General features: G+C 34.7%; 1 protein-coding gene across 5 annotated transcripts in view; it reads right to left on the bottom strand.

The window, feature by feature from the left end:
* Positions 1–13,953, bottom strand: part of RYR2 (ryanodine receptor 2) — a 380,332-nt gene that overhangs the window by 51,339 nt on the left and 315,040 nt on the right. For 2 of the 5 annotated variants that reach the window (XM_061471193.1, XM_061471190.1), the window contains 7 exons: positions 12,145–12,181; positions 11,254–11,365; positions 9,588–9,684; positions 5,305–5,408; positions 4,665–4,716; positions 4,460–4,513; positions 2,692–2,715 (listed from right to left, as the gene is read on the bottom strand). In XM_061471193.1, the coding sequence (XP_061327177.1) occupies positions 2,692–2,715; positions 4,460–4,513; positions 4,665–4,716; positions 5,305–5,408; positions 9,588–9,684; positions 11,254–11,365; positions 12,145–12,181 (480 nt within the window). Of the gene's footprint in view, positions 1–2,691; positions 2,716–4,459; positions 4,514–4,664; positions 4,717–5,304; positions 5,409–9,587; positions 9,685–11,253; positions 11,367–12,144; positions 12,182–13,953 lie in introns of all 5 variants that reach the window. The other 3 variants (XM_061471195.1, XM_061471194.1, XM_061471191.1) reach the window with 2 other exon arrangements.

Consider the following 13,953-nt stretch of genomic DNA (forward strand, 5'->3'; position numbering starts at 1 on the left):
AGTGAAACCACATATTAGGTTGCATCTATTCCATGGATTAAAAAAACTAGTAAGAAACACATTTTTTGCATACTATTGGAATGTTTTATTCCTAAGAACCGATACATTGATCATGGAGTCTGACTTAATTCTTACAATCCTTTAACAAAAATAGTTACTTATTGTAAATGCATGGTATGTGGTCACTCCATTTATGTAGGCATTGCGATAGTGAATTAATGGTAGCCATCTCCAATGGGCTAGTCCCTCAAGAGCTTGCATTATCTGCATGTACTGCCATTTGCAGGTCTTTCTGTGATGAGAGAAAGCAACCGCACAATGTATCATTTTGACAAAAATCTAGTGAATACAAAAATTCATGAACAAAGTTGCTACCAGGAACAGGGATGAAGAAAATTGACACAGGAATCTCAATCTCCCCCATTTTTCTTCCTGTGAAGAGCCTATTTAAACCAATTGATTTTAACAAGGTGAGCTAGCTTTTGACTCCTTTTTTTTGAGTTCCCACCCTACGTGTATTTAGAGCACATTAATATGTAGCAAAGCAGTAAAGTCAGTGCCTCAAGTGCAGAAACCTATTTTCATTCAACTAGTGAAACGGTTTGATTGGAAAGCATTTCCTATCAGATAGAATCAAGTGGGACAGTGACACCAGCTGTACAAGGAGTCAGTTGAGCATCTGTTTAATATGATAGAAAGTTAACTCAGAGACAAAGGGCAAGGAGCAAAGATAATGATAAACATTCCAAGAAATACTAGCAGGCAAATGGAGACAGAAACAGTAAAATGTAGGTAACTTTATTGTGGGCTTATATTGTGACCTCCCTACTGCCCACACGGTGATCCCAATACAGATTATTTGTACAAAAATGAGACTACACTGCATGAGATATGGGCATGAAACTTGTTGATAAAATACACTTGTTTTTATCACATTCTAAGCTTGCCCAGAGGTCTCTGTTGCTCTGACTGCGAAAAGATTCGGAACTTCAAACCTCACACATTTTTAAATTCTAGAAGAGCAATAGAGTTTTATTCCAATACAAACAGAACCGTCAGTCTCTTCACATGCACATAGAACATGGAATAAAAGAACTGCTTTCAACATTGAACTTTGAGATAGATTGACAGACAGAAACACACAAATGCACACATGCACACACAGAGCTGGTATATAGGGCCTTCTCCTATCCTTACAACTGTTTCTACAGCTGTTTCCTGTCACGTATGAAGGAAGAAAATATTATATGTTGTCAAGAAGTTTAAAACACTTCTCCATCAGCAAGACAGAAAATTTTCTATGGAGTATATGGCATTTAGTGTATGGTAACCAATAGGAAGACTGATAGACATGTAGTATTTGAATAGCTGAATTAATGAAAGAAACAAAGAAGAAATAATAGACTGCTTATATACTTTTTTTTTTTGGGGGGGGGAGGGAGTGTTGTATTATGTACTTTGTGTTTGTGGCAATTAAAATACCCTTTAAATAAATGTTTGTGAGTCTCTCTGAGCACATTCATCTTCCAGGGTAATGTCTTTGTGTATGAAGGTGGAATTGTGCAAACATTCGTAGGAGTGAGAGTGAAGCTGATTCTGAAATACATCTTCTTTCCACAGCCATATGGGAACCTCTTTCTTTAGTGAACTGAATGTTAATAGAAGAATTAGCAAACAAAGCCAAAATCATCTCTCTCTTTTCAATGGAGAAGGCTATAATTGCTCCCCACGCTGCACAAGCTACTGACTGAAATCTATCAGCTAAAGCTGTGCATTCCCGATCTCAGGCAAGTCATCTCTACTTAGTCTAGCTGCCATTAGCTACATCACGTTACTAGACCTAAATGTCTCAGAACAAAAAAATTCCTATCCCTCACACCATATCTCCTCTCAGAACATCAACCTTGCAGAGCTATCAGCAAGCAGCCTGAGTCAACAATGGGAACTGAGACTTTCACTTGCATGAAGTAGGCAAGTAGGCTGGTGCTTAAGCCATGAGTGACCTTTTAGAAAGAAATGGTGAGACTTTCATGATGAGACACAAAAGACTGTGTTAAAAAATAAGTCAATTACAAAAATTAACAGTGAAATTTCAGAGCTATGGTTTTAGAGAAAACATGGAACAGCTAAGAATCACGTCAGGTACAGAGTAGCTATGGAGTTTCTATCAAATACTATCATCACGATGAAGGCTGAGGAGTCCGTCCATTCAAAAGTATCTGAATCACAGATAAACTATAATGTAATTGATGGTCTCTCTGTCAGAAACTTTGGAAACAGAATTCTACTACACTATCAGAAATGCTTGTTTGCCGATATACAGAAGAAAAGCCCAACTACTTTCCCTTAAGAGCCAAATAATTATTTTAATCATTCAAATTAAATTATAACCAGAAAAAAGAAAACTGATGCACAAAAGGCAAAAACAGCAAAACAACATGAACAAGACAAATGACACTCTTTTTTACCCAAAATGGCAAGTAATTTTATATGACATATTTTCCATACATAATTCTTGGAGTCTTTAAAAAGAGTCTGTGCACAAGAAGGGTTTAGTAGAGATGTCATGATGGAACTGAAACATTAAAAATGTTTTCAAGACCCTTTAGTTGAACTTATCCAAGATGTTGGGCCTAAAAAAATCACAAAATTAGACCCAGACAAATACACACATATTTTTTTTTATTTTACCTTGCTGCGTTGTGATCCTGTCACCTTAAGGAAGAGCAAGGACAAGAAGCAAGATAGTAATAAGAAAAAGAAGTCCAAATTTTTTTTTTCTGCAGGTGACTGACCAAACACATACACAAAATTGTCTTTTGAATAGATTAACACATTGTTTGCACATAAGTTTATTAGCTACAGAAAAAACAATCATGAGAAACTAATAGGATCTTCTCTCAAAGGATAAAGTTGAATGCTAAACAAAGAACCCATTATAATTTATGCAAGTACTAATAAATTTCTTAGTGATAAATTTATTCATTCAGCTCAATGACTTCTTATTTATAACTTTTCACATTTATAAGCACAAGACCTAACAAGCATGCATGGGCTAACTGAAAAAAAGCTTATAGAAATAAATATTCTTGGCTTAGCCAGTGATACATCACACAATGCATTTCTGGGGAGGGGGGAACACACCGAACAGAACAAAACAAAACAAAACTAACAAACAAACCCCAAAACCAAACTAACAAAACCAAAAGAAAACAAACAAAACAAAACAAAAAAAAAAACAACAAAACAAAACAAAAAAAGACAGCAAACCACAAAAAAAAAAAAACAAAAAACAAGCACACACACACAAAGAGCAGAGCCCTGAAATTTTGATTCCTACCTATATATTTACCAAGAACCAGAAATTTATATATTGGGTACATTAGCTGTAACTCATCTGGACTAGATCTTCAGAGTGACTGAAAAGAATTTGGTATTGGTATTTTGTCCAATTTCTGTATACAGCCAAGTAGGGAATACATACTTAAATAATTCAGTGCTATCTCATGCAGCATCATGTAGGAAATGTACAGAACATCTGATGTGTACAAAAGAATGAGAGTGAAAGCAAACATGCTCCAAAACACTTCTCAAAAATCAGAACAGCACAGGTAGTTTTATATCAAACCAATTAGCATATATATAAATATTTAAAAAGGCATTTATTTCATGTTTCTGCATTTTAGAAAAGATATTAAATATAAGTATTAATTGAATTTAAAGATAAGAAATTTAATGTCAGAATTATAAACTAAAATATGTTAAAATATTAAATATGGTAACAAGCCAATTCCCTCAGTGTCCCTCAGAACAGAAAAATTTTTTGTAAACTCCATTTTACTAACTGAAAAAGAGGGGCAGATCCCAGAGCAAATACATGACAAGGACTCATCTCCCACTCTTGTAATCAACTCATGTAAGTGTGTTTCCTTACACAGTGATGATCATAAAAACAAATCAATATTAAGCAACAGTAAATACAGATTTGCTACTCTCAGTGTAAGAAAAAGCTTGGCAGTACAGGTGTACAAAAGCTCACCTTTTACTCAGAGGCACTAATATATATGTGAACATAAAATATTGTATAAACTGGTGGTACCGAATGTACATTACTACTGCAAAAGCAGTATTTCAGTATTTTAATGATCCAAACTAAAGGAGTAAGTTAATACCTATCATATTTTTCTTCAACAACTAAAAAAATTGAAGTCAATCAGATAAACATGTACAATCCATTAAATTATTCTCTCTATAACCTTACATTATTTGATAATACATATGCTTTTGTTTTACTACGATGAATCTGGTGACTCATATCTGCCAATCCAGCTACTGGCATGCACTTCCCTAACATAATAAGCTGCAGTAAGCCATGAACGAAGAAACACAAATGTCAATTGGAAGCTATGAAATAATGTCTAACATGACAAGAAAAAACAAAACAGAAGTATAATCTTACTTCAAAACTCTTCACTTCTTCTTCACCATCATCATCTTCCTCATCATGGCAGCTCTGATACCATGTAGAAAGAAAACATTTATCCGTAAGTTGCGGGTGATGGTGGTGTGTCTAAGACTTTGTTTACTTTACACATAATTTCTCTTGATCTTCTTCACTGATTTTATTAAAACAGAAAAAACGTATAAAACAGCAAAAAAGTTACCTTTGCCATAATGTCAGCATAGGCCATATACAGGAAATCTTCTTCCAATTTGCTGGTTAACAGAGAGAAGAAAGACAAAAGGAGTAAGATTAGAGCCATTATAGTAGAATTGGAACACAAAAATATTTTTAAGCACCTTAAAAATCTTTTTAAAGGATTTCTAAGCCCACACTTAATTACAAAAGTCTATCTGAAAAATTAGGACTGCATTAACTAATACAAACTGAAAAGTAAAAGCCAGCTTCACAGTGCTTAGAAATTCATAAAGGCCTTCCAATGAAGAGAACGTAGTTATTTGTTTAATTATACCTAGAATATACTTACATTTTACATTCAGAATATAATTGTTAATAGGAAATACAGTCAAAAGAGAGAGGTGTGCTACGTCCTGCACACAGCATCTATGACTACAGGGAATTGTATAGGGGTATCTGTCTCTAGAAAACTCTTTGCATCTCATTACTGGTCAGGTTAAAATCTCTCCACATACCACAGGCTAGAGTTGTGCTCACATTCACCATATGAACATATGAACATGTTTTGTTCTAGCCTATGCAATCTCACTTGAACAAGACATATATAACTCCATAAGCTATCTGAAAATCTGCATACACTCTGCAGTCTCTCACACCGTCCCTACCATTTTTCAGTCAAGGCTGTTCGACTGAATAGCAGAATAAGTTGATGTAAAGGATCAACTCTTTTAAGGCTTTCATCTTCTTCCGCTGGTTCCTCCCCAGGTTTCTTTAGGGAAAAAAAGATTGTTAAAGTATATTCAATTATCTATAGTGAAAAATGTTTACTCTGTGCAATTTATTAAGCATTAAAATCTTGCATACACAATTTTGATTTGGTCAGCCAGGAGGAAACAAGTTCCAAGCAAAGTATGAAAGAAAAGCCTGAATCCTGACCGTCTTTATGACCATGAAGACTTACAAAGATGATACCATTTGCAAAGCTTTGCATTTCCTCTCCTCATAAAAATTAATCCTCTTCCCTAGATTTTGAAAATAACTTCAATCTTTTACTGCTGTTATCCAGAATGAGTGGCAACCAGATGCCACAATTTGCTGCTACGCTGCCTCTTTCTCTCTAGGTTAACAAGCTTCATTAGTTAAAAATCAGAATTCTCTATTCCAAGTCTTATGCCAAGTATAATGTTCACTCTGGAACTCTGAGAGGTTTTGTGGGAGAGGAAATCCAAGCTTGAAGCTCACCAATAGTTTTAGACAGAAGTCTGTAACATTGGCAGGATGTAGAATTTTAGAAGATGACAGATCAATAATGTATAAAAAGTATTATATACCATTCAATAACATATACACACACAAATAGGGTAATTTTGTTTGTTTGTTTGTTTTTATTTGTTTAGGGTTTTTTTGCTTTCAGGTTTAGACAGCTTTAATTAGTTCACCCTAAATGAAAAATGTAGACCTAAACATTATAATGGCAACCACCAAAGCAGTGCTTTGAAAAGAATCTACACAAAATCTCTCTTCTGGCTTCTTACCTTTCACCAGAAGACATTTTAAAAAGTAATTTTTGCTTATCAAGTTATTGATAAAATCATTTAGTCCACACATATTTTTCTACAAATTATCTAGTAGCTCAAGGAAAACTGGTTGCATAAATTAATTTATGCTCGCTCATCCTCATTTTCATCTAGCAGTATACACTAAAATACAGATAAAGGAAAGAAGTTATGATAATGTCAGATGTTACCTGTTAATTATAGGAGTTGGCCACATAACAGATGTGAGGAAAACAGATTTTTTGCCTATTAAAAAAAAAAGTTGTGTGTGCTAGTGTCAAACACATTCCTGTGGGAATGCTTATAGATCTTTATGCTTCCTTGTGAAGTCCACCTTTCCCACTCAGCTGTATCAAACATGACTGGTTGCAGCAGAGAATTCACTTTAATTGACCTACCTGTAAAATGACTGTTTCACATGCTAGTCTATGATGACCATACAAGGTTCATTTCACATCGTGCGATATGAGACAGTATTTTCAGTAACGGCAAGAGCTGAACAATGCAAATTATAATTCTAGTTATCTCCTCATTATGGAGGTCTTCCCCTGCTCCAGATTTCAATCTCATTTATGATGCTGACTTTTCTCTTTAATTAAATGGCAGCCATCTATACTTAGGTTATCAATCAGAACATCTCCCTAATGTTCTCAAAACTGATAAGCGAAAAGGCAGAAGTTGTGTTAATGTTTAACACAAGTTATTAGCTTTCACAGGTTTAATTCAAATTAAATGGGGGACCAAAGTCACCAAAGACTGAGTTAAGCAAAACTCATTAAGCACAGTATGAACCCTAGAACTAAATGCTTTTCTGAAATTCTGGGAAACAAGTATTGTTAATTTCCAGTGTTTTCAGAAATATGCCCTAATGTTAAAGCATAAAAAGCTTTAACTGAATGTAACATAAAAGGATAAAACAAATTTTAGTTGCCATTTCTAAATGTTGAAATTTTTAAAGATATAATTTTTGTATAATCTAATTAATAAACATCCATTAAACATAAGTAATGCCTACCCAGAAAACTAACCAATAATTTTATTATATAAACTTAAGTGTTTATATAACCTATTTGGCTTAAGCAGAAGCATTTTAACTATTAATAAAGATAGTGTAGAATATTGTATGATTTTAATATAAAACATTAAAAATCTAGTTCCCTTAGAGGCTTGATCTGTTGAATCAAAATTAAGAATCAGCAGAATCAAGCTCCTCAAATAGAGGACTTGTGAATACTTTTATCTTTTACTATATAGAGATGGAAGAAGTGGAGCCACTTTTGTATAATAGACTTAAGGACAGAAATTTTAGGGAACAAAACTGAAAGTTTAGCCCAGTCCTCTGCTTTAGGGGATGTAAATATTCATCTCCCACATGTCAAAAAAAACCCCTTACTACAGGTCTATAAATTGCCTGGATCTAGCAAAGTCTAGAAAGAGGTAGCTTTTATTGATTTTCTCACTTTAAATTATTCTTACTTAGCAGAGAAGACAGCTCAAGACGCTTGGTACTGAGAAAGCACACACTATGGCATACAACATTGTAGTTTACTGACTACAAGAGTTAAAGGATAGGAGGTTTTGGTATATTTTCTGGGCCCTGGATAGTTCCAGTTTTCTACTTAACATGTGAACAGTTCAGAAACTTCAGATACTCCTTCAAGCATACATTACAGAACCCAAGGTTCCTCCTTTGCCCCCCTTCCAGATGGGTTCTGCCACCACAGCCCAGGCTGTGATTCCACCTTGACAGTCCAATAAATCTTTAAATCATTGCTCTACCAGGGTACAATTTCTCTAAGAGGGACAGAGAACCTTCACCAGTATCACAACACCTTTCATGAAGTCAACACAAATCTGGGTCAGCCCCACAGAGCTGAACAGTAGAACCTCAATCTCTCAACCTCCAAGACAGTGCTCTAAAGCAGCAAGCATGTGATATGAATTTACTTAAAAGGCAGAGTTTTGTTTGCTCTTTTGAATGAAAGATGTAATACACCTCTTCTTAAGAGACTTCTGGAGACACACTTCTCTGTATGCTTGAGAAATTAGAAGTGAATGCTTATAGTCCTTTAATAAAGGATAATATAGCAGCCAATCCAGCCTGCTTCTGTCTTCTCTAACAGTTTTTCACATAAGCTACCTGTCAGTAAGGAGTTCTGCATTAGCAAATATATGGTTTCATAGAGGAGGTAAGGAGATAACCCCCGCTGTCAGAGTATAATCAAATGACCATACTGGGTTATTTCTTCACACAGATATATACATGCAGAGAGTTATGTCGTTCCAAATGCCACATATACACACACATACTCTCAACTGCTAAAATGTAACTACTTCTGACAATCAACCTGCATTCTCTAAAATATTTGCAGTGTGTTGGGATACATGAAGATATCAGTTTAAAAGGCTGTATACGAAGTGAGTATTTGCAGAAGTCTCTTTTTCACAATGCTTGATCATACAATAAGGATGCCATACAAAAAGGAATTCTGCCTGTGTGCCGGCAAAACCAAACTTCCATAGTCTGCTTATGTGGAGCCTGTTGCTGCTGATCTTCCTTTCGCTATTTTGAGCCTTATTTTCAAAATTGTTCCAACTTGGGGAGCTGGTTTTAAGCACAAGCTTTAAAAACTACAAGCAAAGTACTGTACTTTTCTAATTGCAATTTCCCAGTTAGCTTCCTCTATTGCAGAGAGCAGGCTCACCTCACAATAAAGACTGATCTCAGACTGTGTTCTGTTGGACCTCCCAAGGTCAGAATCCTTTCCTAATACTAGTTCTTGCCCAGCCTTCAAAAGAACTACCTTTCTGAGAGACAACTGTAACAGATGAGGACACAAAACTTAAATGAAAATCACCCCAGGGATTTACCAGTCAAAAGACATGGTTCTAACACTTCACTGCTGGTAAAAATCCTCGCCTCCCTGACAACATCATTTTTCTGTGAAGAAGAATCAGACTCTGCTTCTGAAGGATTGACTACACTACATCTAGAATTCCTCTAGTTCATATTCTAACCTTTTGACCTAAGTTGCTTTATGAAGTCTTCAAATACATAAAGGTTAACTTCAAAGAAAGAATAGGCTGTTCCCCTTCTCCAGAGGGCAGAAGATAAGAGATAGGGGAACGACAGCAGCTGGCATGTAATTTACACAACAGTTTCAAAAGTTTTATAAAAGGTTACTGAATGCCTGAAGCAGACTGCTTAGGGGAATCTGGAATATCCACCACTTGCAATTTTTAACACTTGTCGAGATGACTTAGATAAAAAGTGACTTGGTTAGATACAGCTTAGATGATGGCTTATGTACCTCACAGACTTGTACTTATAATTATACAAGACGAATGTTAATCCATAACACATTCCCATGACCCTTTGCACCCAGACGTACTGCTAAGTCTTCTATCAGTTTGTCTTCAAAATAGTGCTCTTCTGTTTCAATCCAAGATTTATCATAGCCTTGAAGAAAAAGATTGACTGCTCGGTGCCTAAAAAGGGACATTTAAAACAAAAGCTGTAAACTTTTAAAGAGAATACTGTCAATATGAACTTGAAGAACTGTCCAGTCATTTACAAGGAAAGCAAAACTTTTAAAGTAAAACCTGCCAAAGGCACCTATTTTACATATTAAGTTGACATTAAAATGTTCTGTGCAAAACTGTGTCCCATTAACTTGTAAAACTGGTATTAAAAAGTATTAATAATTATTTTGTGAACAGATAATAAACAGAAAGAAATTTAAACCCAAGAAAGAAAAAAATCAAATTGTCACATTAGTGATTTTTATTTTTAATATAATTTTGTATAATTTAATTTAAAAAATGAAATGACTGCAATAAATAACTTTGGATTGTGCCAAATAATTGATTTTTTAAATGTTCATTATTAGAACTGCACATTTAAAATAATAAACCTTTTTTTTTTTTTCAAACTCCATGGAATTAACTGAATGATGAGGGTAGGGGAAAGAGGGTATTATGGAATTACGACATTTACTGCTTTTTGGTTTTTTGAGGATTCAGCGCAAAATGGACTGTGTGACAATGAATTCTCCATGGATAATTTTATTAATCATTAATTTTTTTAAACACATGCCAGTCTCACAGACTGAAAAGGAAGATGTATAATTGAAATATATAGGGATGCTAGTTATGCGCAGGTGACCTACTTGAATAGCTACAAATGGAAATATTTTTGTTCTATTTCCAACCATCACAACACCCTCATTTCAAGCTAGTATGATTCTCTTGCCCTTGCACTTCCTGGGACAGACTTCAAGATTCATCCTACTATCTATGGTAATAGTTATGCATAATTTGAGGAAAAATTAGAAAATTATGATGTTGAAAAGATCAGATACCAGCATTCAAGAAATTATTTTTAGAAATTGCATGAAAGGACAGTTGCCTTTTTCTGAATGCTCATTCCTTCCAGAATCTCAGGATTCTGAAAGTTGCTCAACTACAGATCCCATTCTCTATTGAACAAGAAAGAAGAGAAAAAGAAGCCACAGGAAAAGGTATGAAATGCCTTGAGTATGTGTATGTTTTTCTTGTCTAATAGAATGCTCTTCCCATAAGTGCACAATAAATAGACACATTTTCAGACAAATAGTATCAGTTTATTTCCTTCATATAGAACATTTAGCATCTAATAATGAAGGTAACTCCATATTTCCAGAGCTACACCATGGGTTAGGGGGAAATTCATCTCCCAAGATATTACAGTGGCACCAATGTCAGTTTCTGCGTTTATTTTTTATGAAAGGCATCTACTTTTCAGAAAAGAAATCATACCAGGATTGGAATGGAGGTGGAGTAACAGCAGGAGGAAACAATCAGAAATTTAAAATTGTGCTTTTTTGTATTTGTTATTCTTTTCAGAAAATATATTAGAAGAAAGTAATTAGATCCGCTAGAAGAAAGTAATATACAAAGTACATTACCACTCAGTTTATCAATTACCAGATTACATGCTTTTATTCCTTTTGATCTCACCAAACAGCACTGTATGAACATAAATGCATTTGTGAAAAATAGAATACATATAGCTCTTACCTTGGCAGATTATACAATGGTGCCATTCTAAAGCAGGCAACTACTGCTCTTTTCCTCTGTTTAGACAGCAGCTTATGCCACACTGCTTTCTTGGACCGCTGAGGATGCTCAACCTGTTACATAAAATACAGATGGCAAAATAAACAATGTGGCAATGTCCCTACTCTCTGGGCATAGTAATGTTAAAAAAAATGTGAGGTAACGGATAAATCAAGTGGAAAGATAACACAATTATAACAGTTAGAGAAAAGTGTTCTAGACAGAGATCAAATGATCAGCCAAATTGTAGAATCAAAATTTAGAATATAAACTTAAAAGCAAAAATCTCCCTTGTCTTGTTTGAGTGTGTTTGTTTGTGGGAGGTTTTTTTCTTTTATAGATGACTGTGCTAGTTGAATAATTGGTCCTTTGTTTCCCAACATCACCAAAGGAGCCAGGGTTAGTTAGCATCTCTATCCTTAAAGACTTGGTGATTCTCCTTTGTAATAAAATAAGGCATTTTGTTTAAAATATGTAGTGATAATGATGTTTATGTAGACTCATTTTTCAACCCAAACATAGTAATCCCAGAAGACTTTTCTAGTTTAGTGCAATACAAAAAGTTATTCATAGTTAAACAAACATTTACTTAAACAGACTAAAATACTGCTAAGCATTCAGTGAAATGGATAATTACACTTGTAAGATTAAAGGGTGACATTCTAGAACAAGTTCTTTCCAAAAGATAAAATACTAATGAAAAACATTTGTTAAGAGAAAGGACAGAAAAGCATTCACAAAAATACAGCCACAAGACAAAGTCAGCGCTAACAATTTAGAAGTCAGACAAGCCCAAATGTGTTAGGTAATTAGTAGTATCTTCACAAACAACTATAAATCCCTCTATACTTTCCCAAAAGAAATAGCCTCGGCCTACACAAGCAGATCTCTGAAAATAAAAACAAAGAAGTTAGCTGTGCATGGAAAAAACCCACAAAGAACGAACTGATCTTTGCCAGTGCAATAAGCATTCAGAGTATGTACACATGAAGAACAGAGTATCTGCATATGGAGTTAAAAATGGTTACTCAATAATACCATAAAAACAGACCCGCTGCTCACATACTCATATTTTTAAAGACATCAAATTAACTATTTCAGTAACAAAAGCACATAAGCACTTGTCTAGAGGAGATAAGTAAAGCTGTGGGGCCAGATCTTTAGACAAATAGATGCAAAGTACCCATGATAAAAGCACCCAGCATTTACCTCACTGCATAGTCATTTTTTAAATTCAATGGGAAGCATTAATCTGAAATGTAGATATGGTATTACAATGGGAATCTGGCCTGTTCTGTACTAGCGCTGGATTCTATACACTGAGATTAATCCTATGACAGAACATGGAAAACAGAAGGATAATACCTCAGGTTTCACTCCCTAAAGGAATTTCTCCAAACTACACAAGCTTAACCAACTTAAATACATGATGGTAAATCTAAAATGCCAGAGAACAAGAGATTCTATATGCTGTTTGAACTCAAATACTAGAATCTAATGCTGAATTATGCAACTCTGTACATGCTAAAATATTTTCTTTCAGCTTGGTTAATTTCAATTAAACCATGGTTAAAAGAGAAGACTTTTTGCCACTCATGTTTCTAACTTTCCTCTGCTCTTCATTCTCCCTCACAGCCACACTGTATTCTTTCAAATCAACACCCTTTCTCCCGTCTCTCCCTCTCTAGTAGGATAACCATGATTGCCATGGATTTACTTCCATATTCTATCACTTTTAGCTTGCTCCATGCATATTCAATTACACGTAAAATTTAGTAACCCCTGTTAAACCTCTTCTATCAAACTGTGTAGGGCTGCTGACCTTGAAGCAAGCCCGTATTAAGGCTGGAGAACTATGTGAAGACTACTTGTGTGATGCAAGTGGCAGCCCACACATTTATAACATACTTTGTGCATTCCAAGATCTCCGAAAGACACTTCTAGCAACCAAATGCTGCACAGTGTATATACAAGCACTTTTATGTAACAATCTGATTCCTACTTGGCTGAACCAGTGATGTCATTGTAATATGGAAACTTCCTGATATGGGGTCTGAAAACCTGTGCCAAGTTTCTGAATGAAACCAACTAATCTAATGAGAGACCAAAAGAGTGTTGGATTCGCAAATGTTCTTTGAAAAGGAAAAAAAAAAACAAACCCTGAGCAAATTTTATATGTAGTCAGTTTATAGTTTGTGGTGTAACCAGCAGCATTCATCTCTGCCACTAGGAATACCCTTAAAATTAGCATGCTGTTTCTTCAGTACATTTTAAAAAAGAAAGCCTAGAAAACACAGAGCAACTCTGAAGTTCAAAATAGGTAACAAATTGGTAAGTAAAATGGAAAGAGTAAATTTATCAAGTAGTCTTTGACTTGTAGAATCTATCAGCATAGGGTATTTTTTTTAATTTCAAAATTCAAAGAATTAAAACCTTAACCATAAGTTATACTCTCGTCCAAAGGGGAGGAAAAAAACAAAATCAGAAACAGCCTACCAACAGCAAGCTTCTAGATTATTGAGATTTTTCTGAATTTTAATGCCAGTTTGATTTGCTAAATGTTTATATTCTTGCCCACATTCAGGCAAACTTCATATAGATTTTGTCAAGCTGATGTTCTTCTTATGGCTTTTGAAAATAGTACATAGTAAATAGCTTTCT

This window comes from Pezoporus flaviventris, unplaced genomic scaffold, assembly GCF_033815535.1.
Source record: "Pezoporus flaviventris isolate CSIRO_AGI_PZ_B2104156 unplaced genomic scaffold, CSIRO_AGI_Pfla_v1 ptg000066l, whole genome shotgun sequence".
Lineage (NCBI taxonomy): Eukaryota > Metazoa > Chordata > Aves > Psittaciformes > Psittacidae > Pezoporus > Pezoporus flaviventris.